The sequence below is a fragment of the Bufo bufo genome, chromosome 6, assembly GCF_905171765.1.
Source record: "Bufo bufo chromosome 6, aBufBuf1.1, whole genome shotgun sequence".
Taxonomy (NCBI): Eukaryota; Metazoa; Chordata; class Amphibia; order Anura; family Bufonidae; genus Bufo; species Bufo bufo.
Genome location: NC_053394.1, coordinates 378,369,166 through 378,396,581, shown reverse-complemented (window position 1 = coordinate 378,396,581; position 27,416 = coordinate 378,369,166). Strand labels below are relative to the sequence as shown.

At 45.6% G+C, this 27,416-nt stretch overlaps 1 protein-coding gene across 1 annotated transcript in view; it reads left to right on the top strand.

Moving 5' to 3' along the window:
* The window catches only part of UTP18 (UTP18 small subunit processome component), a 39,729-nt gene extending 13,297 nt beyond the window's left edge, over positions 1-26,432 (top strand). The window contains exons 7-15 of the mRNA XM_040435167.1: positions 61-186; positions 3,386-3,560; positions 11,424-11,524; positions 14,523-14,613; positions 17,056-17,179; positions 21,439-21,613; positions 23,341-23,486; positions 23,599-23,639; positions 26,313-26,432. Of these exons, the coding sequence (XP_040291101.1) occupies positions 61-186; positions 3,386-3,560; positions 11,424-11,524; positions 14,523-14,613; positions 17,056-17,179; positions 21,439-21,613; positions 23,341-23,486; positions 23,599-23,623 (963 nt within the window). The 3' untranslated portion in view covers positions 23,624-23,639; positions 26,313-26,432. The remainder of the gene's footprint in view (positions 1-60; positions 187-3,385; positions 3,561-11,423; positions 11,525-14,522; positions 14,614-17,055; positions 17,180-21,438; positions 21,614-23,340; positions 23,487-23,598; positions 23,640-26,312) is intronic.
* The last annotated feature ends 984 nt before the right edge of the window (positions 26,433-27,416 follow it).

Here is a 27,416-nt window from a genome sequence, read left to right as displayed (position 1 = left end):
TACTGATGGTAAAATTGCTGTGAAAAGGGCCGTAAAAATTCTTTATTCTTTGATTTGTAGATAAAACGTTGCTTGAATGCCAATTCCGAGAGGCACTCTAAAGCTACACTCACCACAGTTCAGTTCCACCCTTTGGCTCAAGTCGTTATGACTGCAGGTCTCGATCGTTCAGTGTCATTATTTCAGGTTTGTCTTGCATTCTTTCTTTGTCGTTTTAAATTCTCCTTAAGGCTACGCGACCGTATGTGTTTTGCGGTCTGCAAATTGCAGACCCGCAAAAAAAAACGTATGCCATCCGTTTTTTTTTGCGGATCCATTGTAACAATGCCGAAAACTGACAAGAATAGGACATGTTCTATTTCTTTTGCGGGGCCACGGAACGGACATACTGATGCGGACAGCACACAGTGTGCTGTCCGCATTTTTTGCGGACCTATTGAAATGAATGGGTCCGCATCCTATCCGCAAAAAAAAACACGGAACGGACACGGAAACAAACAACGTTCGTGTGCATGTAGCCTAAGACTAGGGCTGTGCGACAGCAATTTGCATCTTACAACGTGACCACATCCACTTTCAGTGTGGCATTGCAACACCCAGGATAGGGGTATTCCTGTTTTAAAGCGTTTTCACCTGTCCGCTGGCAGTCGAGCATGTGTGCTGCTGCTCCATTGAAAGTCGTTTGGACAGACTGCACTCTGCTGCCTCCTTGAGTCCCATAGGCTTAGATTGGTGGGGGTCCACTCCACTCATAGCCTATGGGACGGACTAAGATATATATCAGTTAGTCCCATAGACTTGGTTTGGTGGGGGTCCACTCCCTTCAAACAGTTATCACCTATCCAGTGGATAGGTGACATTTGAATACAACTGGAATACCCCTTTAACTCCTTCCCATGTAATCACCATTTTTCATGGTGATCACGTGCATTCATCCACTGGAGGACGGCTATGATTGACAGCTGCTCTCCAGAACAGAATCATAGAAAACTGTGATGCCTGCTGTTTACCCTTTCTCCACCAAAATCAATGTCCTAACAGATATCTGTACCTTTTATGTGTTCAGGGCTATTAAGTAAAGTCATATGACAGTACATTGCTGCAAACAAAAGTTTAAAAGTAAAAGACCCCTAATGGGACTAGAAAACAAATGTTAAAAAATAATAATTCTCAGTAAAGGGTATATCCAAGATATCTTGGATATACTCTCGGATATTCTCAAATGAATCATGCACTAGCCTAAAATCAAAAATCATTTTATTCTGACCCCTTTCTCCAGAACCGTTCTCTGCTGTCCCGGTCCGGTCATCAGACTGCAGCAGGAATGTGCTATACAGCACGTGACTGCTGCAGCCAATCACTGTCCTCAGCGGTGAGGACAGTGATTGGCTGCAGCAGTGACAGTCTATAAGCCTGCATATTACAGTGTAATGACAAGCAGGCGCGGGGCACACCCCACTGCAGTTTAACAAGCAGTGTCAGGAAGACCAGACGACGCAGAGAACGACACCCCACGGACAACCCCTTTAGGCCTATTGCACACGACCGTATGGCTTTTTCAGTGTTTTGCGGTCCGTTTTTCACGGATCCATTGTTTTGTTTTTTGTATCCGTTCCTGTTCAGTTTTTCCGTATGGCATATACAGTAATTACATAGAAAAAATTGTGCTGGGCATAACATTTTCAATAGATGGTTCCGCAAAAACAGAACGGATACATTTCCGTATGTGTTCCATTTATATATTTTTTTGCGGACCCATTGACTTGAATGGAGCCACGGAACGTGATTTTACGGGCAATAATGGGGCATGTTCTATCTTTCAACGGAAATACGGAAACTGAATGCATACGGAGTACATTCCGTTTTTTTTGCAGAACCATTGAAATTAATGGTTCCGTATACAGAACACAAAAAACGGTTGTGTGCATGAGGCCTTAAAGCGGCTCTGTCAACCAGATCAACCCTACCCAACCCTGGTAGGGTTGAAGACGCAGATTAAAATGATACCTGTCGTATGTCTGTTGGTGGTATCGTTGCAGAGAAAAATGAACTTTTAAAATTGATGAAAATGAACTATTCTAGCTCCCGGAGGCTGGATTATGCGGTTTGAGCACCACTCCAGCGACTCCTCTGGTGCTCCATAATGAAGCCCCTCTGCTTTTCATCATGCCCCCCCTGCATATTGACAGCGCTAGACCTAACTCCTCTCCAGAATGGCGCTTGCGCACAACATCTTCGCCTGTCGAGATGAAGCCGAAGATGTAAGCACTCGGTTTTCTGGACACAAGTACGGTCTAGCGCTGTCAATCTAAAGGCCAGGGGCGTGATGAAAAGCAGAGTGGCATCCTTATGGTGCTCGATTACTTCATATGCATTTCTCTGCATGGATACCACCAACAGACATAAGACAGGTATTGTTTTAACAAGCATCACCAACCATACCAGGCTATATGCCTGGTAGGGTTACATAGTAACATAGTACATAAGGCCAAAAGACATTTGTCCATCCAGTTCGGCCTGTAATCCTGCAAGTTGATCCAGAGGAAGGCAAAAAAAAAAACCCTGTGAGGTAGAAGCCAATTTTCCCCACTTTAGGGGAATAAAAAATTCCTTCCCGACTCCAATCAGGCAATCAGAATAACCCCCTGGATCAACGACCCCTCTCTAGTAGCTATAGCCTGTAATATTATTACGCTCCAGAAATACATCCAGGCCCCTCTTGAATTCCTTTATTGTACTCACCATCACCACCTCCTCAGGCAGAGAGTTCCATAGTCTCACTGCTCTTACCGTAAAGAATCCTCTTCTATGTTTGTGTACAAACCTTATTTCCTCCAGACGCAGAGGATGTCCCCTCGTCACAGTCACAGTCCTGGGGATAAATAGATGATGGGATAGATCTCTGTACTGACCCCTGATATATTTATACATAGTAATTAGATCTCCCCTCAGTCGTCTTTTTTCTAAAGTGAATAACCCTAATTTTGATAATCTTTCAGGGTACTGTAGTTGCCCCATTCCAGTTATTACTTTAGTTGCCCTCCTCTGGACCCTCTCCAGCTCTGCTATGTCTGCCTTGTTTACAGGAGCCCAGAACTGTACACAGTACAGTTGATCCAGATGTCAGAGCCGCTTTAAGCAGTTCAGTTTTTCTATCCAGTTATAGGAGCCAAAAAAAAAAAAAATGGACCCGATTGACTTGTAATGGCGTCCATCATTTTAATGGAAAGATTTTTCATGTTAAATATGACGGAATCTGCAACTGAGGCTCTAATGCAGTTGCGACCAGAGCCTAATGTGCTTAATTTGGTCCCAGAATGCCCTTTAATTTGCATTGTTCTGCCTATATTCTGCTTATTTTAGCTTTCCTTGTGGCTCATCCTAGGTTGATGGCAAATTAAATCCAAAGATACAGAGCATCTATTTAGAAAAGTTTCCAGTTTTTAAAGCTCGGTTCACTGCTGACGGAGAACAGGTGATCGCTACAGGGATTTCGCACAGTATGTTCTATGTGTACGACATGATGGGTGGAAACATTATTCCTGTTACCAACGTCAGAGGTAGGTGTGACACTCCTCCGTGTTAAGGGTTATTCTTCCATGTGTCTAAAACGAAAAGCTGAACCCTTTAGCAAATGAAAAATCTCCTACTATTTTGTGTCTACAGCTTTTAGGCAGACCAAGGTGTCTCCATGGTAACAGACTACAAACAATCCCTGTGTAGTCTTATCCTACAGTCATACTTGCCTCCACCTGTCCCTGTGTTAAGAAAAAGGAGGCAGGTGTAAATACTGTAGGATAAAACTACACATGGTTTTGTCTGTCATCTGTAACCATGGAGATATATACAGTCAGGTCCATAAATATTGGGACATCGACACAATTCTAACATTTTTCGCTCTATACACCACCACAATGGATTTGAAATGAAAAGAACAAGATGTGCTTTAACTGCAGACTGTCAGCTGTAATTTGAGGGTATTTACATCCAAATCAGGTGAACGGTGTAGGAATTACAACAATTTGCATATGTGCCTCCCACTTGTTAAGGGACCAAAAGTAATGGGACAGAATAATAATCATAAATCAAACTTTCTCGCCCAGTTTCCTTGGGGGACACAGAAGACCTTGGGTATAGCTCATCTCCATAGGAGGCGTGACACTAAGTGAAAACTGTTAAGCCCCTCCTCCACAGCTATACCCTCAGCCTGGAGAGAGAGACTGCCAGTTTTTTGCTTAGTGTCCAAGGAGGCAAGACACTCCCTGCTCTGCAGAGCTGTTTTTCTCCTGTTTTGGTTTTTAATTTTGATTTTTACTTTTTTCTTTTATTTTTCTTCAGATCATCAGGGACAACAGAGACGCACTAGACCTCTCTGCTTCTCCCGGGGTTGAGCTGCGCCAGTGCCGGTCACCCGCACTGCTGCCTCCCCCACAGAAGTCAGAGACACGGGAAGAAAAAAGAGGGTTAGTCACTGGGCCTTTCAAGGCGATGGTCCAGGGATAACTTTGCAGGGTGCCAAAGGTAGGGCAAAAATTATATATGTATGGTATGTTTATACCTGAATTTTTGGAACTAATATATATTAATTGGGAATGATGGTAGAGCACAGAAAGGCAGGCTGCCAGTGGTCTCGACCCACCCTGATGCCCTCAAGGTGGGTGATCGGGAAGAAGACAGTGGGGTAGCGTGGAGACGCTAAAAAGGACCACAGAGAGGCGCCAAAACCCTAGTATTTGGGGTTATAATATATATAACCGAAGAAAATTTGAGTTATTAAATACACATAAATGTGGTGGCGATATTTTCACACTCACCGATTGTTGTGATTCTCACGGTAAAATCGTATATGCTATGCAGTTAAGCAGATATGGTATAAGGTAAATGTAAAATATTATACAAATCTAAAATCAAGGTATAAAATCAAATGAAAAAATTTCAGTGACTCACTTCACCCAGGAGGGTAATGTGGGATAAAGCACATAACACCCACATCACACCTCCTGCGCCTGGATCGCCAGTAGAGTCTCACGGATGAACAATGATCACTCAGGAATTCTTGTTCATTCTTTAAGTTCTTTTATTCCAAAGCCAGGGTGGGGGAGTGAGTAGCTCGACGCGTTTCGGGGCCTTTTAATGGGTACCCTTCATCAGGAGGTACATGCTGCACTCTCACTGGATTTAATGCTGGACAGGTGCATGACCCCCTTCTGGGGCGGAATAATTGCACTCTCACCGGATACAGTGCTGGCCATGTGCACGACCCCCCTCCTTAGGGGAACGCGGCAATCTCACTGGATTCCCTGCCGGCCATGTGTGTAACCCCCTTCTTAGGCGGTACGCTGCACTCTCACTGGGTTCGCTGTCGGCCATGTGTATGAAACCCTTCCATAAGAGGAACTCTGCACTCTCGCCGGATGCGGGGCTGGCCATGTGCACGTCCCCCTTCCATAAGCGGAACACTGCACTCTTACTGGATTCACTGCCGGCCATGTGCATGACTCCCTTTCATAAGCGGTATGCTGCACTCTCATTGGTTTTGCTGCCGGCCTTGAGCATGCCTTCTTCTCTCAGGCGGCATACATACACTCTTACTGGCTGGGGTTGTTCTCTTGCGGTAGGTTGCTGGCCACGTGCCTGACCCTCTTCCATGGTTGGGTGCTTGCACTCTCACCGGATCCGCTGCCGGCCATATGCATGGCCCCCATTCCGTGGGCGGAGTACCGCACTCTCGCTGGATTGCTGCCGGCGTGGGCATGCCTCCTCTCCTCAGGCGACATTCATGCACTTTCACTGACTGGGTTTGTTATTGCGCCAGCACGTTGCCGGCCAGGTGCATGACCCCCATCCATGGCGGGATGCTCGCGCTCTCCTGGGATGCGATGCTGGCCATGTGCACCCCCCCCCCCCCTTTCTGGGAGGATCATTGCACTTTCACCGAATACGTTGCGGGCCGTGAGCATGGCTCTAACATGGGTGCGCTGCTTGCACTCCCTTTGGAAATGGTGCTGGCCTTGTACATGACCACTTCTCATTCCATGGGCGGAAATTTGCACGCTCACGAGATTCACGGCTGTCCTTGTGTATGCTGTACTGGACGTTCCCCTTTCATGGGCGGAGTAGTTGCACTCTCACGAAATTCGCTGTTGGGTGGATTATTGCACAATCATTTAATGCTAGGATAATCCGGTGCATGCCCCCCTTTCACTAGGTCCTTTTGGTGCGGGCCTTTGCACTCTTGCCATCTGCAGAGTTTGCCAGGTACCTTTTTCCCCTCCTTTTCTGGGCGGACTGCTTGCGTTCCATCGCATGCCTGTACTGGTCTTGTGCATAACTCCTTTTCAGGTTGCACTTTACACTTCCGTGGATACTGTGGGACGCTGTGGCTGTGCGCTCTGTGCGTTGTTTGGGCCGTGTATGCCTTCTCCTCCCGTGGGTGGGTTGGCCTTCTCGCTGCCTGCAGGGTTGCTAGTACGTATGCCTCCCTTCTTCCTGCGACATACTTTTTTCTCTTGGGGTGAGGTTGCTTGTCGCAAGCTTTGCACTCTTCTCCGAGGAGATCATTCTGTCCACTTATGAGCCTAAGGTGTTGTTGTCCAACACGCAACAATGAATGCTCAATGTATTCACAGCTGTATATCTTGTATATACGTAGACGAGCTCTGCTGGCTCGCTACTGCACCGAGCTGAGTGGTACTCATTCTCTGGTGTGGTCCCGTTTTGTCGGCACCCACCATGTTCGTTGGCCCTTCCACCTGGGGAGTGTTCGGGGTTCCTTGATGCGTACCCATTCGTCATCCCGTGACATTGTTTCCCCACGCAACCGGTCGGGGTCGAGAGTGTTGTCTGCAGTGCCGCTCGACTTCTACGTTGGCTCTGGCGGGACTACGGTTCCCTCGCCTACTACCATTTCCTCCTCTCGGATGCAGTGTGGTATGGGTCCTTCCTATTGGCGCCCTTTGCGCTTCAGTCTGCTGCTACCAGGTTCAGACTGCTCCTCTCGGGTAGGTCACCCAACTCCTCTTGGGTGCTTGATTATCCAGGTCCACTTTTGGTTTCTTCAGGGTATTCGCCTGCTGCGAGGCGGTGTGCAGGTCGTCTCACAGAGTAGCGGGAATTCGGCTCTGCTTTTCCTCGCCGGCTCGGTTTTTTGGCTTCTGCTCTGGGTTTGTCGCTCCAATGTGGCTTCTGCCCCGGCCAGGCATCAGAGGCTGTTCCGTCATTGCCCCCCCCCCCCCCTCGGGGGTGAGCATGGTTGTTCACTTGGATGGTTCCGGTGTTACTTGCGGTCTCGTACCATCTCCCTCGTTCTCACTGGCAGTACTAGCTGTTTGCCGGGTCTACCGCGTTTTGTCCTCCCACTGGGTGCAGATTGCCTTTCCATTCTGGGCATATGGTCCTGCTGGACTTACTTTCTCGGTAACTTGGGAGGGCGGACCCTTCCGGTTTCTTCCGTCTGTCCTTCTGCTCCCCCACTCCGGTTGGATATGGGATTATGTTGTTCGGGGGCCGACAGGACCGTTTTTTTCCGACCCTTCTACCGTGTTACTGGTCTGCGCCTGATCACATTGGGTTTTCTCCCGCTTGCCGGATGATTCCTGCGAGCACGCTAGTGTTCGCTCCCGACTGTGCTTCGTCCAGGTTTGGTTGTCGGACTTAGGGTTCTTGCCTGGGGTTTTGTGGGAAGCGGGGCATTCCCCCACTCTGCCTTTCTCTCCCTTGGTTCTGTCTTTCTCTAGTCCGGGCTGACCCTGGGACTCTGTTACTTGAAGTGTCAAGTGTCGGCGCTGTCCTTCCCCTTCCTGGTTCCGCCCTGGGAGCTACATACTGAGCTCTCGGCACTCCAATCTTTCCATTGGAGCCGTTGCAGAAGTTCTCCCTACTCCTTTTGTCCTGTACAGTTGTGTTTCTGTTGCCATCATGTCTGACGGGTGCCTGATTGGCGGCCCTTCGTGTTCTGTGCCTTCTGTCCTTTTCCAGGACAGGGCTGTTCTCCATCCTGTTCCTTCCTTCCTTCTGAAGGTGGTATCTACCTTCTTATCAACGAGGCTTTCGTCCTTTTCCTCCCATCCCCGGGAACGGACGCTTTACCGTTTGGAGGTTGTTGGGCCTTGCAGTTTTTACTGGGAGATCTCCGACTCTGGTCGGCGTTCGGTCTCTTGTGTTTCCAGGAGGTCCGTGCAAAGGGTTGATGGCCTCCAGGGTGGCTTCCTCCGCTTTCTCAGAGTGTCTATTGCTGTGGTTATCGCACCAAGGGCAGGGTTCTGCTTTCGGTGTCACCGTTCATTTCACCAGAGCGGTCGGTGCCTCCTGGGCCGGAGGCATTAGGCTTCGGCCATGCATTTGTGCAAGGCGGTCACTTCTTCCTTGCACACCTTACCGAGTTCTACAGGGTGCATACTCGGGCTTCGGCGTATGCTGCCTTGGGCCGCCTGGTCTGCAGGCGGTGGTTTCTTGATGCCTTCGGGTGCTTCGCTTTGGTGCTGTGGTCCCTCCCCTCTTGGACTGCTATTGAACGTCCCAAGGTCTTCTGTGTCCCCCAAGGAAACTGGGCGAGAAAACGAGATTTTTGTATAACTTACCAGTAAAATCTCTTTCTCGCTCTTTCCTTGGGGGACACAGCACCCACCCATTCTTTGTTTTTTCTTTACACGGTTTCCGAGTTTGTTTTACCCGTTGGGTAGTTGGCTTGTTGGTTCCACTTTTGGACTTTGCCTTTTCTCACTACTTGGACACGCAACTGGCAGTCTCTCTCTCCAGCCTGAGGGTATAGCTGTGGAGGAGGGGCTTAACAGTTTTCACTTAGTGTCACGCCTCCTATGGAGATGAGCTATACCCAAGGTCTTCTGTGTCCCCCAAGGAAAGAGCGAGAAAGAGATTTTACTGGTAAGTTATACAAAAATCTAGTTTTTCACTTTTTAATACTTGGTTGCAAATCCTTTGCAGTCAATTACAGCCTGAAGTCTGGAACGCACAGACATCACCCGACGCTGGGTTTCATCCCTGGGGATGCTCTACCAGACCTCTACTGCAACTGTCTTCAGTTCCTGCTTGTTCTTGGGGCATTTTCCCTTCAGTTTTGTCTTCAACAAGTGAAATGCATGCTCAATCGGATTCAGGTCAGGTGATTGACTTGGCCATTGCATAACATTCCACTTCTTTCCCTTAAAAAACTCTTTGGTTGCTTTTGCAGTATGCTTTGGATCATTGTCCATCTGCACTGTGAAGCGCCGGCCAATGAGTTCTGAAGCATTTGGCTGAATATGAGCAGATAATATTGCCTGAAACACTTCAGAATTCATCTTGCTGCTTTTGTCAGCAGTCACATCATCAATAAATACAAGAGAACCAGTTCCATTGGCAGCTATAAATGCCCACGCCATGACACTACCACCACCATGCTTCACTGATGAGAGGTGGTATGCTTAGGATCATGAGCAGTTCCTTTCCTTCTCCATACTCTTCCCATCACTCTGGTACAAGTTGATCTTGGTCTCATCTTTCCATAGGATGTTGTTCCAGAACTGTGAAGGCTTTTTTAGATGTCGTTTGGCAAACTCTAATCTGGCTTTCCTGTTTTTGAGGCTCACCAATGGTTTACATCTTGTGGTGAACCCTCTGTATTCACTCTGGCGAAGTCTTCTCTTGATTGTTGACTTTGACACACATACACCTACCTCCTAGAGAGTGTTCTTGATCTGGCCAACTGTTGTGAAGGGTGTTTTCTTCACCAGGGAAAGAATTCTTCGGTCATCCACCACAGTTGTTTTCCGTGGTCTCCCGGGTCTTTTGGTGTTGCTGAGCTCACCGGTGCGTTCCTTCTTTTTAAGAATGTTCCAAACAGTTGTTTTGGCCACGCCTAATGTTTTTGCTATCTCTCTGATGGGTTTGTTTTGTTTTTTCAGCCTTATGATGGCTTGCTTCACTGATAGTGACAGCTCTTTGGATCTCATCTTGAGAGTTGACAGCAACAGATTCCAAATGCAAATAGCACACTTGAAATTAACTCTGGACCTTTCATCTGCTCATTGTAATTGGGATAATGAGGGAATAACGCACACCAGGCCATGGAACAGCTGAGAAGCCAATTGTCCCATTACTTTTGGTCCCTTAACAACACTGTTGTAATTCCTACACCGTTCACCTGATTCGGATGTAAATACCCTCAAATTAAGGCCTCATGCACACAACCGTAGTTCGGATCCGCATCCGAGCTGCAGTTTTTGCGGCTCGGGTGCGGACCCATTCACTTCAATGGGGCCGCAAAAGGTGCGGACAGCACTCCGTGTGCTGTCCGCATCCGTTGCTCCGTTCCGTGGCCCCGCAAATAAAATATAACATGTCCTATTCTTGTCCGTTTGGCAGACAAAAATAGGCATGTCTACAATGGGCCGCCCGTTCCGCAAATTGCGGAAGGCACACGTGTGGCTTCCGGTTTTTGCGGATCTGCGATTTGCGGACCGCAAAAAACGGAACGGTTGTGTGCATGAGACCTAAAGCTGACAGTCTGCAGTTAAAGCACATCTTGTTTGTTTAATTTCAAATCCATTGTGGTGGTGTATAGAGCCAAAAATGTTAGAATTGTGTCGATGTCCCAATATTTATGGACCTGACTGTAGGTCTGCATAGGGGCTGAATTACCAAAATGGTAATAATTTTTAATAAAGACTGTTGAAAAAAATGCTTTGTTATATATACATAGGACCAAAGTAGTAATGGTTAGGAAGGTGGAGTAAAAGGCAACCTGTCCTTATGAAAATGCAATGTAATCTGCAGGCAGCATCTTACGGAGCAGATTGATATGTAGTTTAATGGGAATGATTCAGTATAAATGGTATTTAATTCCATGTATATTCTGAGTTTTAACTCCTTCCTGACATGCACCATACATATATGGCACACATGTCAGGTCTTTAAAGAGGGCGCAACGGGTGCCATAGCTGCCAGTTGCCTGCCGATCACAGACGTTTAACCCCCTCAGATGCTATGGTCAGTTGTGGCCACTGCGTCTGCACGGCTTTTCTATGGGAGCACTGCTCTCCCGGGCCTCGAACGGCTCCCCTGCATGGGGATCGGGGGAGCCGTTCATTTATTGTGGTAGCCTCAAGCTTGCTAGAAGCTACCATGCCTACCACAAAGGTGTCCCTACGGAGTCCTTATGAACATAGCAAATCTCCCTTAGACTGCAGTGGTGATTTATTGCAGTCTGGGGGAGAAGTGATCTAACCATTACATGTTCAAGGCCCCTAAGGAGGACTAAATGAAAATGATTATTATTTTATTTATATATATATATATATAATATATATAAACTTTGGATATAACTTGTTAGATTTTTGTCTTTTTGATCTTTTGTTTTGCCCAAGATAAGAGTTATGACAATTTCCCAACAATATTTAAATTTCTTTTATATGTTACGATTTCAGGCTTGGGGGAAAAGACCATAAAGAAATTTGAAGTGTCTCCAGATGGATCGTTTCTCTTGCTTCATGGGTCTTGTGGATACTTACATTTGCTATCCATGAAGGTAAAACGAAACCCAAAAGTCTTCTGTAATATTGGTTTGGGTGATTGACCATCTACAGGTATCTTTATTTCTATGAGCAGCATGGTTTTAGAGACGCCAGTACTTTAGTTAAAACAGGGCTACTAGATTTAAATTGGAATAAAAAAAAATAAGCAAGTTTAAATGGCCCAATTCACAAAAAGTGATAATTAATTACCGTCTTTTTCGCCCTATAAGACGCACCTGCCCATAAGACGCACCTAGGTTTTTGAGGAGGAAAATAAGAAAAAAAATATTTTTAACCAAAAGGTGTGCTTTTGGTGGGTTTTGAACTAATGGTGGTCTGTGGATGACACTGTTATGGGGGCATCTGTGGGTGGCACTGTTATGGGGGCATCTGTGGATGGCACTGTTGTGGGGGGCATCTGTGGGTGCCTGCTTCATTCATAAAGGTGACGAAGCAGGAGAGTGACGTAGTGAGCTACGCTACGAGCGCCCACCCGGCCACCTGACTGCCGAGAAGTTAGTAGTAAGTAGTACAGCGCTAGATTTAAGATGATTGGAATACTTTAACAATACCCACAAGTTAGATATGATTACCGTATACTACAGTGAGCGGGACCCGGTGTAGTAGAATACAGTGACTGCACCGGGCCCCGCTGCCATTACAGAACAGATGCCGGCCCCAGCCCCTCCTCCCTCTCAGCCTATTCACCGGACGGTCGCAGCATTCGCCCCCATAAGACGCACTGCTATTTTTCCCCCACTTTTGTGAAAAATACGGTACTTCTCTACTGTAAGAATAAAGGCCAATGCATGCAGTGCGTCACGTTACCGCATAACGAACACGTTAAGTGACCATGAAGAATCATGCTTTTCACATGCTTCACTATATGGCACGCAACGCACAGTTAAGGAGCGGCAATACTTTCCATTGTGTTGTGTTCCGCTGTTACAGGGAACGCAACGCCCATGGTTAACCTAGCCTCTCACTGATAACTGATTAAGTAAGTATGTTTTTTGCAGGACTAGAGATACTTGTATAAGTGAAGGGAATGGATAGTCAATAGTTCAAGACTGAAGCTGTAAACCATTAGAAAAACTGCTGTCATTCAGCTAAGGCTATAAAAACTTGTAAACTCAGATTGTTAGCTTAAACTTTAAAGGGCTTCTGTCACCCCCAAAACAATTTTTTTTTTTTTTGGGCTTGTTAAAATCCTTATTGAACGACTATTCCCTATAAAGGGCTCTTACCTTTGTCTGTGGCTTCATTTCCTTAAAAATCGATCTTTTAAAATATGCAAATGACTTCACTACCAGCAAGTAGGGTGTCTACTTGCTGGTAGCCGCCGCAAAAAACCGCCCCCTCCTCCTGTTGATTGACAGGGCCAGCGAGCGCTCTCCTCCTCCTCCGGCTGGCCCTGTCAGCATTTCAAATCCCGCGCCGATGACGTCACCGAAAGAGAAGACGTCATCGGCCCCTTAATTCCACATTTTTGTCCCCTGTACTGCCTACTTTTACCTGTGCTTAAAATAGGGTTGCTAGGCATGGTCCGTCTATCTGTTGAAGGACGGAGCATGCAGCGTGCAAGGTCACATTACTGACAGCCAGGGACTGTAAGTAAATGATTAGCCAGGTCCTCCCCAGAAGCTGATAACAGTGCCTGGGCTGTGTGCACTTCTCCCTGTCCCTGCGCTTGGCAGACGCTCCCTCACTCAGCAGAGCTGGAGAATGCAGAGTTGGTGCAGCGCAGACCAGGGAAGGGAGATCTGCCGTCTGCTCAGTGTATAAATGATAGCAACATGTGGTAAGAGGACCCCTTTGTGCTGCAGGAGATTAACCCTTTAGGGGGAGGGCTCTGGTTACTGACACATTTGGGGGGCTATTGTTACTGGCTAGTGAGGGCAGGCAGGATTAGCCTCAGGGTGAGGGCAGTGGCGGCCATCTTAACTGAATAGTGAAATTGCAGTTTTATGCAGACTGGTTGCTAAGGGCTGAATCTTATTAAATATGGGGTAAGTCAGTCTAATAGTAACTGATTCTGGAATATCATGTTATTAGTAACTACATATATGAAAATTTAAATTAGGGTCTAAGTGTGACAGTTATCCTTTAAACATGACTATGGGATTCTACTAGGGAAATCATGTTTTACAATAAATGCCCCTTCCTGGATCCCCCCACTGCCCTATCTTCAGCAGAAGATCAGCACACAAAGGAGAAGGCAGCGGCTTCCTAGCCAGTAGTTCTGTGGTAATGACATGTATGTTGCCTTTCTTTCCTTCAAGGAATGTATAAAATACATTCGCATATTAAATACAGAGGAGTCTGACCATTTATCTACCGACTCCACAGCCCTGAGTTAAAGGGCATCTGTCAGCAGATTTGTCCCCATGACACTGGCTGACCTGTTACATGTGCACTTGGCAGCTGAAGACATCTGTGTTGGCCCCATGTTCATATGTGTCCGCATTTCTGAGAAAATGAAGTTTTATTATATGCAACAGGGGCCTTGCCATTACACCTAGGGGCTCTGGTGTCTCCAACTGCCGTGCCCTCTGCACTTTGACAGGTCCAGGCGATGAAAACGTCATCACACCTGGACCTATAAAGTACAGAGGGCCCAGCAGTTGCAGAGAGAGCAGAGCCCCTAGGTGTAATGGCAACGCCCCCGTTGCTCGTAGAGGCTCATTTGCGCATAATTTTTCTCAGAAATGCGGGCACATAACATGGGACCAACACAGATGTCTTCAGCTGCCAAGCGCACATGTAACATGTCAGCCAGTGTCATAGGTACAAAACTGCTGACCGATGCCCTTTTAATGATCTGATTTAAATGTCCCGCCATAACAACTTACCCCCTATCCACAGGGTGGGGGGATGAGTAGGAGTCCTTGGAGTGAATGGAGCAGTGGTATTGTGTGCATGCTGCGGCTCCATTCAACTCTATGGGATAGCCAGATATAGCCGAGAACTATTCTTCCTAAATTTTTTTCTTTTCTTTTTCTTTGATGTTAGAGCAAGATGCTGATTGGAAGTATGAAGATGAATGCCGGGTCTGTAAAATCTGTGTTTTCTCCAGACAGCAGTAAAATTTTCTCAGCCTCAGGTAATGGGTTTGTAGATAGCAACGTTTTTATATTGATCTTGGTTGCAATTGGCACTAGTTCCTACCTTCTGATGTGTCCTAGAGGTTGTATGAAGGGGCTTTACTCAGTAAGGATGTTTTTAGGTCTTTACAGTCAATGGCCCAGTCTCTACTGAGACCAATTGTCATTTTTCACAACGGCGAGACCCCACCAATACTGTCTACTGACTTTTCTTGGTGACATATCACAAGATAAGAATGCAAGTTACATTAAAGGACATGTTTTGTTAATCTAGTGCTTCTACTATAAGAATGAAGCAACTTTGCAAAAAGTCTTTGAGATTTGTGTACGCAGTTCCAATGCAGACCTATGTGTCACAATGGTTCAACTGAATCAACTATGAATCAACTATGGTTTTGCAGTTGTAATCCATAATTTGTCCCCTAATTATTGTGTGCCCAACACATGTCAGATTAAATTCTGTTCTTGGCATAAACTGTACGTGGGGTCATTTACTAAACTGCTTACTGCTGTTTTCAGCACACAAAGTTGCAGAACCTCGTTTTGCTACTTTTTAAAGTCTATGTACACCTTTGGGGGCAATAATTTATATTTTTATTCATTTTTTCCATTGATCTTTATTAACAATATGGAATCCTTTTCCAAAATTGTTTTATTTGTTTCACCATTTCACAAAAAATATAACACTGATTACAAATTCAATACAAAGGTGATACATAGTTTTATCATTTCCATATGCAAAATGAAAACACCCCATCCCCCCCAAGCCCTCCCCCCAACTGAGTCACTTCTGCAAAGACTGTCTCTTTTAGTTTACTAATCTATTTTCTGTTAACTAATCCAAATTTGTCTAGTACCTCCTGTCGTATGTCCTCTTAGATTTTTACCTGACTCCCTTACCTCTCCTCATACCAGTATATGGAATCCTTTTCTCTGTACACAGCTGAGATGCTCTATTAGCAGAATTACGGTAGGCCTCTTTTACACGACCATATGGCTTTTTCAGTGTTTTGCAGTCCGTTTTTCACGGATCCATTGTTTCCGTTTTTCCAGTCCATTTTTCCGTATGGCATATACAGTAATTACATATAAAAAATTGGGCTGGACAGACAATTTTCAATAGATGGTTCCGCAAAAACAGAACGGATACGGAAGACATACAGATGCATTTCCGTATGTGTTCTCTTTTTTTTTTTTTGCAGACCCATTGACTTGAATTGAGGCACGGAACGTTATTTGCGGGCAATAATAGGGCATGTTTTATCTTTCAACGGAACGGAAATACGGATACGGAATGCATACGTTCCGTTCTTTTTGCGGAACCATTGAAATGAATGGTTCCGTATACGGAACGCAAAAAAACGGCCCGTAAACTGAAAATAAAAACGGTTGTGTGAAAGAGGCCTTAGAATTTTTTCTCTGCTCCGTCAGACAGGGAGCTGATGGGCTCCTTATCTCTGCTCTCTCAGACCTTATTAACACTCCTCAAAGCTCAATCCTTATCTTACTGATAAGAATGTGACTTAAAGGGGTTGTCCGTGTTCAGAGCTGAACCCGGACGTATCCCCTTCTTCCCATACTCAGCCCCTCTGACATGAGCATCGAAGAATTTCGTGCTCCGATGCTCTCCCTTGCCTTGCGCTGCACAGTGCAGGGCAAGGGCTTATTTTGTTTACATTTTTACACTGCTAGGCGGATGCTTCCACCTTGCAGTGTTCCCGGTGACATCATCGGCACTGATGGGCGAGTTTTAGCCGTTTTACAGGCTAGGGCAGCACTAAAACACGCCCGTTAGTGCCAGTGACCTCATCGGGCTCACTGCTAGGTGGAAGCCTCTGCCTAGCTTTCCTCATGGAGAGCTGGTAAGTCACCAGATCTCCAGAAAATGCCTTTGCCCTGTGCAATTCAGTGCAGGGCAAAGGAGAGCAGCGGAGCATGAAATGCTTCAATGGTCATGTCAGAGGGGCCGAGTTACATAGTTAATACGGTTGAAAAAAGACATACATCGAAGTTCAACCAAGGGATAGGTGGGGACGCGATTCCCAGTGGTGTATACCCTGGTTCAGCTCTGAATCCAGTCAATCTCTTTAAATAAGTGTTTATGACCTTTCAGCAATTTAGAGATGAGGTTTATTACATGACCGGCACAAAGTGAAAGTTGGATTCTCACAGCTAGGAAAACAGTTAACACTTTGTGATAGAACGGCTCAATATTTTTAATAAAGACCAATTGAAAAAATGATTTTCAGCCCCAAAGGAGTAAAATGCAGTCATAAAAAATTCCCTCTAAATGCCTGTGCAATAATATTTTTTTTTTGCATGCAGTGTTTCTACGCTGTGCTGTATGAGGACTTCTCTCAGAGAAAGGGGACATTATATCTTTTTTGTATCTGTCTTTTGGGGCGTCTCCTCACTGTTGTACCTGCTTTACTCCCTTTTAGAGGAAGGTGATGTGTACATTTGGGATGTAAACAGCAGGAGGTGTCTGAACCGATTTGTTGATGACGGAAGCTTATTTGGGACTTCCCTTGCCGTATCGAGAGACAGCCAATATGTGTCTTGTGGGTAAGTGTACTGGTTTTTGTCCCCGGAAGAGTGAATTCCGATGCTGCAGTTTTTCACCACAAATCAGCTGCAGGTTGCAGTGAAGTTTGAAAAATACCATCCACCTTCAGCGGGGAAATGATGTCGTGGGGGGGAGAAGGATCGGGCGAAGTGAATATTTTCTCCCGGTCCTTCTGTTCTCCCAGGAGTTAGGCTGCCACTAGAAGTGTCTGGCAGCAGCTTTCTCTCCTCTCTCTATAGAATACACATGCATGCTCGGCCGAACCGAAAGTGTATGTGTATGGGGCAGTCAGGAGAGAGAGCTGCTGCCAGCCGAAGAATTTACCATTAAAAGTAGAGCACCAGAGGACACAAAATGCCGGCTCTTTCTGTCCTGTGGACGAACGTGGTCCAAATGGAGCCAACTTTGTGTGCAACAGAGGTCAATGGCAGTAGGGCGCACCCGGATAATTGTCCTGTTGCATCCTGTTTTAGAAGTACCTTCTATTTCTAATCTTGGGGGGAAAAAACACGTGCCTTTCAACAGATTGCGAAAGCATAGGGGGAGATTTATCATAGGCCGGTGTTTTATTCTGGACTTTGATATTTTCTGCGCTGCAGGAGGATTTGTTATTTATGACAAGGCGCAGGCGTCGCCATAAATTAGGTGCATCCTCTGGCAGTCCCTGACCCTAGACTGAAATCTACAGCACCACTGTGCTGGCCCTGTCCTTGCCACGTTCCCTGTGGCAGCATAGAAATGCCCCTAGATTTAGGTTCAGTGGTGTTTAGAAAGTTGCAAACACAATTTAGTGGGGTTTTTTTTCTCTTTTTTTTTCTGCCAGAAAACTGGCATAGTTGAGATTAAGTTCCCTCTATAGTGTGAACCTTGCGTGCGTTTTTACTGCATACTGCAAAGATGAAAAGTATAAAGCTACTTGTGACTGGACATCTATACAGTTACATCGTTTGACCATTGACATTTGTTGCAAATATGAAAAAGTGTACCGCTGGATACAGATTTTTGACAAGACAGAAGTACGTGTAAAACCTCCTACATTTGTACCATTCTGGCGCATCCAATTCAGATACTTCCCCAATGCATACCAACGCCGGAAGCCTGCGACATACAGTACAACACTGTATAAGGGTGTATTCACACGGCTGTAATTCTGGGTCCGCATCCATTCCTGCAATTGCGAGGACCCATTCATTTTAGTGAATATTAAGCATGACAAGATTAATATTAAGCGGACAAGATTAGGCTTTTTCTATATAGTGCCGACCATGTGCGGACCGCAAAACGCTTACAGTCGTGTGAATGCACCCTAAGAACCAGCTTAAATAGGAGCAACTAAAAGTGTTGCTTACAGTCTGAATTCTTCTGTCCTATACTGTTGGCCTCCATTGCTCTTGTACATTTACGAGGCCATCTTGATGTTGAATTCATATTGAGATAGTTATGTGACCACATCGCATAATGACTGCAGCGGGACTCTAAGGCTCCATTCAGACGTCCGCATCCGTTCCACAATATCTGGAACGGGTGCGCACCCATTCATTCTCAATGGGGCAGTACGGGATTCGGAGAGAACACCATGTGCTATCCGCATTTCAGGAGCGCGGCCCAGCAAAAAAAATAGAACGTGTCCTATTTTTGTCCGCAATTGCGGACAAGAGTAGGCAGTTCTATGGGGGGTGCCGGCCGGGTGTATTGTGGATCTGCAATACACCATGGACGTGTGAATGGACCCTAAGCGAGTGGTCTTCAGCATTTGCACAGTGCCGTCACTGGGTATTTTTCCCCTGCAGCTTTTTTCAAGTTTATGGATTCATAATTTTTGACCTCATTTGCCAGCAGCTGTATCTCTAGAGTAAAATGGGCACAAGCCCACTGCTCAGCAGCTACAGCTTAGTCCTTTCTCTGATATATATATATATATATATATATATATATATATATATATATATATATACACACTGCTCAAAAAAATAAAGGGAACACAAAAATAACTAATTAATTAAATATTTTTCTAACATACTTTGTTGGAAAAACACACTACAGGCTGATCCAACTTTGATGTAATGTCCTTAAAACAAGTCAAAATGAGGCTCAGTAGTGTGTGTGGCCTCCACGTGCCTGTATGACCTCCCTACAACGCCTGTGCATGCTCCTGATGAGGTGGCGGACGGTCTCCTGAGGGATCTCCTCCCAGACCTGGACTAAAGCATCTGCCAACTCCTGGACAGTCTGTGGTGCAACGTGACGTTGGTGGATAGAGCGAGACATGATGTCCCAGATGTGCTCAATTGGATTCAGGTCTGGGGAATGGGCGGGCCAGTCCATAGCATCAATGCCGTCTTGCAGGAACTGCTGACACACTCCAGCCACATGAGGTCTAGCATTGTCTTGCATTAGGAGGAACCCAGGGCCAACCGCACTAGCATATGGTCTCACAAGGGGTCTGAGGATCTCATTTCGGTACCTAATGGCAGTCAGGCTACCTCTGGCGAGCACATGGAGGGCTGTGCGGCCCTCCAAAGAAATGCCACCCCACACCATTACTGACCCAATGCCAAACCGGTCATGCTAGAGGATGTTGCAGGCAGCAGAACGTTCTCCACGGCGTCTCCAGACTCTGTCACGTCTGTCACATGTGCTCAGTGTGAACCTGCTTTCATCTGTGAAGAGCACAGGGCGCCAGTGGCGAATTTGCCAATCTTGGTGTTCTCTTGCAAATGCCAAACGTCCTGCACGGTGTTGGGCTGTAAGCACAACCCTCACCTGTGGACGTCGGGCCCTCATATCACCCTCATGGAGTCTGTTTCTGACCGTTTGAGCCAGGGCTGTGGAGTCAGAGTCGGGGGAAATTTTGGGTACCTGGAGTCGGAGTCGGCAAACAATGCACCGACTCCGACTCCTACTAAATTTAGATTGGAATAAAAAATAAAAAAAGCAAGTTTAAATGTCCCAATTCACAAAAAGTTATAATTAATGACTTCTCTACTGTAAGAATAAAGGCCAATGCATGCAGTGCCTCACGTAACCGCAAAACGAACACGTTAAGTGACCGTGAAGAAGCATGCTTTTCATGTGCTTCACTATATGGCACGCAACGCACAATTAGGAGCTGCAATACTTATACTTTCCATAGTGTGTTCTGCTTTTACAGGGAACGCAGCGTCCATGTGTAACCTAGCCTCTCACTGATAAGGGATTAAATAAATATGTTTTTTTGCAGGACTAGAGAGTGAGACACTTGTATAAGTGAAGGGAATGGAGGGCCAATAGTTCAAGACTGAAGCTGTAAACCATTGGAAAAACTGCTGTCATTTAGCTAAGGCTCTAAAAACTTGTAAACTCCGATTGTTAGCTTAAACTTTAAACATGACTATGGGATTCTCCTAGGAAAATCATGTTTTAGAATAAATGCCCCTTCCTGGATCCTCCCACTGCCCTATCTTCAGCAGCAGATAAGCACACAAAGGAGAAAGCAGCTTCCCAGCCAGGAGTCCTGTGGTAGGTTGCGTTTCTTTCCCTCAAGGAATGTATAAAATACATTCGCATATTAATACAGAGGAGTCGGGGAGTCGGAAGTACATAAAACTGAGGAGTCGGAGTCGGAACATTTATTTACCGACTCCACAGCCCTGGTTTGAGCAGACACATGCACATTTGTGGCCTGCTGGAGGTCATTTTTCAGGGCTCTGACAGTGCTCCTCCTGTTCCTCCTTGCACAAAGGCGGAGGTAGCGGTCCTGCTGCTGGGTTGTTGCCCTCCTACGGCCTCCTCCACGTCTCCTGATGTACTGGCCTGTCTCCTGGTAGCGCCTCCATGCTCTGGACACTACGCTGACAGACACAGCAAACCTTCTTGCCACAGCTCACATTGATGTGCCATCCTGGATAAGCTGCACTACCCGAGCCACTTGTGTGGGTTGTAGACTCCGTCTCATGCTACCACTAGAGTGAAAGCACCGCCAGCATTCAAAATTGACCAAAACATCAGCCAGGAAGCATAGGAACTGAGAAGTGATCTGTGGTTACCACCTGCAGAACCACTCCTTTATTGGCGGTGTCTTGCTAATTGCCTATAATTTCCACCTGTTGTCTATCCCATTTGCACAACAGCATGTGAAATTGATTGTCACTCAGTGTTACTTCCTAAGTGGACAGTTTGATTTCACAGAAGTGTGATTGACTGGGAGTTACATTGTGTTGTTTAAGTGTTCCCTTTATTTTTTTGAGCAGTGTATATAACTGGCACATTAATGTTTCAGGTCAAAGTCCGGAGTTGTGAATATTTATAATTATGGCGACTGTCTGCAGAGCTCGAACCCAAAGCCTCTTAAATCTATAATGAACCTGGTGACGTCGACTTCATCACAAGTATTCAACCCATGTACAGAGATTTTAGCAGTCTCTTCCCATGCCGCAGATGATGCTGTTAAGCTGGTAAGAGGCCGCCTTTGTATCCTCCTATGTGTGTTGTATTACATGATAGAATAGCGCCTCAGAATATAGCAGTAGTTCTCATAGCAGATAGCCCCCCGCATCTTCTCATGGGGCATAGTAAGAAATGGTAGCCTGACCTCAGCACTGTCTGTTTTATGGACCAGGCGGGCACAGGCTGGTGACGTCCTTCACCATGGTAGCTTCCTTTCGAAACCTCCCGGGCCTCTGTTAAGGCCTCTTGCACACGACCGTATTTTCTTTCCGTTCCGTTTACGGAACCATTCATTTCAATGGGTCCGCAAAAAAAAAAACGGAAGGTACTTTGTGTGCATTCCATTTCCGTATTTCCGTTCCGCGAAAAAATAGAACGCGTCCTATTATTGTCTGCATTACGGACAAGGATAGTACTGTTCTATTAGGGGCAAGCTGTTCCGTAAAATACGGAATGCACACAGATGTCATCCATATTTTTTGCAGACCGGTCGTGTGCAAGAGGCCTAAAGAAGACTTATGGGACTTTGATATTGATGGCCTATTCGTAGAATAGGTCGTTAAAGGGCTTTGTACAGGCTTCACTAAGTGATGGCCTATAGTCAGTGCCAGAACTACACAGCTCTGTCAACCTTGTAGTAGACAGAGCTTGTCACAACAGCTCTGCTTCCATTAAAGTCAATGGGAGCGGCACTGTATTAACGAGCTCCATCCACTACGAGGTTGACAGAGCTGTGTAGTTCTGGCACCAAAGTTATATGCAAACAGCTAATCGACAGGTATGTGGGGAGTCGGACCCCCGTGGATCAGCTAGTGAGGGCCCATCCTGTGGATAGGCCATCACTTAGTAAACTCTTTAATATTAGATCGATGGGAGTCCGTCTCCTGCCACCTCCACTGATCAGTTGGCTGAAGGGAGCATGCCCTATGCCTGGTATTGCAGCTCTGTCACATGCACTTACTACAGAGAGCCCTACTACTAAATGTACCATGCTGTGCCAAATAAACAATAAAGGGGGCAAGTGATGTGACCCATTGAGTCAACTAAACCGTTTGGGGAGTGGAGCATCCACCAGTTTGATGTTGTAGGCTATCAATATCAAATTTAGGAAAATCTCCTTGAATAGAGGTGGACCCTATTCAAGACCCTCACCTATTAGACGTAGAGGAGTGCCCATGTACACATTACACAGCCCTAAAAGGATATTGAACATTTAGTGCCATGGTCCTACAACGGCCAGAGCACATCACTGAGGGTCCCGTCGGTGAGAGACATTAGCATATCTTCCTGGAACTGTCTATCAAAAAGGCATGGTCTAAAGCAGGCATACCCTTCAAATAATAAAACGGTCATTTCATTCTCTCCTAACCCCTTTTAATATAAATGATTTTACTAGAATGTTTATTTAAACAGTTTAGGTTCAGATTTAGGAGGACTTTGACCAGTGGGCAGAAGAAAGTGGTCATGGTGCTGCCGCTCGTCCATTATTCTTTATCCAGGCAAAGCACCTTACATATGGGTGCAGAAGCAGGCGCATACATAGCCGTATGTCTCATCGCTTTATTGTGGTGGCTCCTTTGTTCTGCAAATCATTGGGGGTCTTGTGGGTGGGACCCTCATTGATTAACCCTAAAAATAGTCCATCAGTTTAAAATGCCAGAAGACCCTTTTTAACTTTTTTTTGTTTTTTGGAAATATATATTTTTCAAATAACATCTTACCCTTGTTTCCGCAGGTTCATATTCCTTCATTTACTGTGTTTTCAAACTTCCCGGTACAAAGCAAAAATAAAACAATTCACTTAGCCCGAGCAATGGATTTCTCTCCCCATAGCGGCTTCTTTTCAATAGCCAACAACAAAGGTGACGCTTTACTGTACAGGTAGGTAGTCTGAAGGGATCATAAATGGGGTCGCGAAATGTTGGGTGCTATACACCATCGGGAGTGCAGTGCCTGGAATATTAACTTTGATGCTTCTCATTGTTTTTCTTAGGTTAAAACATTACTCTGATTTCTAATGAAGGCGGATAAATGGTAAGTAAGATGCACTATATTATCCTCTTAGCTATCCAAATGTGGAGGCAAATGATTCTCATCGAATCAAACCTATTAGAAGCTTCTTGCTGGCCCAACCATGGGGCATGATATACTGAAAGGCTCCCTGTTAAAAATAGGGTTGCATCGCTTATCGAAGTCTCAATACTTTTTCCATACTTTGTTACCCAGTTCGATACAATACCTGGATTGGCATTTTTCGATACTAAGCTGCATTATTGTGCAGCTTAGTATCAGTCCCTAAAGTAAAAACCAGCACCTTTCTTAAAAGTTGTGACGATCCTTTTTTCTTGATTACAGCAAGCACATACAAATCACGGCACCCCCGACTTTAAATGCATGGTAATGATTAAGGACATGTAGTTTGTCTGAAACGCGATCCCAGTCGGGGTGGTGTGATTATTTCTATGTGCTTGCTGTACTCAAGAATAAAGGATCATCACATCTTTTAAGAACGGTGCTGGTTTCTACTTTGAGGTTTACAAAGGGTCAGGAATCGGACTACAACCGTGCATGTCTGGTACTTAAAAAGTACAGGTGAGCTGGAGCTTTCTTTTGCATAATATCAGTCCCTATCAGAAAACATGGCGCACACGAAGCGCAGGGCACACCATGCTCTAATAGGCCGCCGCACAGTGGAGCAGGAGGGAGAGCCTCCCTTGCTCCTCACTGCGACACAGCTGGCCACTGCCACCAATGATGTAAGTGTGGCCTGATGGGGGAGTGTGAGGGAGGGAGAGGGGATAATAGCCTTGTGGTGCTGGATCCTGATAAGTTAAAGGACCTTTGATGTCATCGCCATGTGACCAGGAACATCCACTTGTTACTGGTCACATGGTGATGACATCATCAAAAGTCCTTTAAGTTATCAGCATCCTGGAAAATTTTGCTGCAGCTTTATAGGTATGTGCTTTAAGTTGTATAATAATACAGCAGGCACCCGGGCTGCAATGACGAGGAAAAGCGATTATGCCGAAACCAGACGATTAACCCCACCGATGGCATCGTCAACATGAGGTTAGGCAGAGAGAGATGGCTCCCTCCGCCTTCTAATGTGGTGGTGAACTCCATAACGGAAAAACCATAAAAACTAGCAGCAATTTGACATTTTTTTTGTCACCTTGTTACCCCAAAAAAATATTTGAATAACAGTGATCAAAAAGTTGTATGGACCCCAGAAATGGTACCCATAAAAACCATCTGCATCTGTTCAGAATGGATCAGTTTGTATTATCTTTAACACAGCCAAGACGGATCCGTCTTGAACACTATTGAAAGTCAATGGAGGACGGATCCGTTTTCTATTGTGCCAGATTGTGTCATTGAAAACGGATCCGTCCCCATTGACTTACATTGTGTGTCAGAATGTTTGGCTCATTTTCGTCAGACGGACACCAAGACGCTGCAAACAGCGTTTTAATGTCCGCCTCCAAAGCGGAATGGAGACTGATCGGAGGCAAACTGAGGCATTCTGAGCGGATCCTTTTCCATTCAGAATGCATTAGGGCAAAACTGATCCGTTTTGGACGCTTGTGAGAGCCCTGAACGGATCTCACAAACGGAAAGCCAAAACGCTAGTGTGAAAGTAGCCTAACTATGTGTAGAATCATTGGGGCGTGTCTATTAAAAACTGGCGTTACGTATACCTCTCAGTTAGCGTTTTCTGTCAATATATTGTTACCATTTACATAAAAAATGTGCGATCAGCTGGTAGACTTGCGTATATACACTTTTAGTGTACAATAGAGACCTCTAGTGGTTGAGTATTGAACACCAACCAGAAAAAGGCTGGGAGCACTACTCATGTCTGCTTTCTTTATGCCACTATACTAAAAAGAGCAATACATCCCTTTTATCATACATAGAAACATAGAAACATAGAATGTGTCGGCAGATAAGAACCATTTGGCCCATCTAGTCTGCCCAATATACTGAATACTATGGATAGCCCCCGGCCCTATCTTATATGAAGGATAGCCTTATGCCTATCCCATGCATGCTTAAACCCCTTCACTGTATTTGCAGCTACCACTTCTGCAGGAAGGCTATTCCATGCATCCACTACTCTCTCAGTAAAGTGTCCTCTTGTGGTAGTTTTTCTTCTTTTAAATATGCTCTCCTCCTTTACCGAGTTGATTCCCTTTATGTATTTAAAAGTTTCTATCATATCCCTCTGTCTCGTCTTTCTTCCAAGCTATACATGTTAAGGTCCTTTAACCTTTCCTGGTAAGTTTTATCCTGCAATCCATGTACCAGTTTAGTAGCTCTTCTCTGAACTCTCTCTAGAGTATCTATATCCTTCTGGAGATATGGCCTCCAGTACTGCGCACAATACTCCAAGTGAGGTCTCACCAGTGTTCTGTACAGCGGCATAAGCACTTCACTCTTTCTACTGCTTATACCTCTCCCTATACATCCAAGCATTCTGCTGGCATTTCGTGCTGCTCTATTACATTGTCTTCCCACCTTTAAGTCTTCTGAAATAATTACTCCTAAATCCCTTTCCTCAGATACTGAGGTCAGGACTGTGTCAAATATTCTATATTCTGCCCTTGGGTTTTTACGCCCCAGGTGCATTATCTTGCACTTATCCACATTAAATTTCTGTCTCCTTAGCTCATGAGTCAATTTGCCTTTTTTTTTCTTTCCTAGGCCTCGTGGATTATTGAAAAGGAGCTGATGACCACCTTCGACGAGCTTCTTGTGTCATCTTATATATATATATTCAGAGTCAAATCTTTTTTACCATACTGCCTGTACTTTTCTCATCTAAGAACTCTCCAAATGAAATATTTTTCTTTGTAACTTTCGTGTGGTGTTACTTTCCTGTCATAAATATAAGGGGCTTCTCGAGTGTTCAATACTGATGGTCTATGCTCAGGATAGGTCATTGATATCTGATTGCTGGGGGTCTGACAGCCAGCACCCCCACTGATCAGCTGTTTGAAGAGGCTGCAGTGGCCGCCTCACAACTTATCCAGCACAGCGCTGTACATTGGGTAGTGGCTGTACTTGGTATTACAGCCAAGGCTCATTCAGTGGAATGGGACTGAGGTGCAAGTAGGCCATGTGGCCAAGGAACGTGACACACTAACTGTACCTAGTGGAGATACCACCGGGCAAAGCATTCTGTTTTGGAAACTACTTCATAGAGTAGATTGCAATCATACAGACACAAGGAGACATTGGTAACCTGGCGGAAAACGAAACCAGGGCTTACTGCGGAGAAACTCGAGAGAATTATTCTGAGAGTGATCACACTAGAGCAGGGATCCGCAACCTCCGGCTCTCCAGGCATTCTGAAACTACAACTCCCAGAATGCTCCTTTCACTTCTGTGGGAGTTGTAAGAACAGCCGAGCATGTTTGCATGCTGGGAGTTGTAGGTGGGAAGTGTGGAAGTCTGGGGATGTAGTATATCAGGCAAAGACTACCTCAGTGATAATAGAAGGTAATAATACTATTAATCCACTAGATCAGGGATGCTCAACCTGTGACCCTCCAGCTCTTGTAAAACTACAACTCCCGTAGGCTGTCTGGGCATGCTGAGAGTTGTAGTTTAATAAACAGCTGGAGGGCCGCAGGTTGAGCATCCCTGCACTAGACCATCAGTGTTAACACTGATATTTTTGGACCAACAGGAATACTGCTTACAAAAGGGGTTCTCCAGGCTTTATATATTGATGAACTATGCATTGCATGTGGAGTGATCGTGGATGGCACTGCTATGCATCGGAATCGTATATGTCTGTGGATT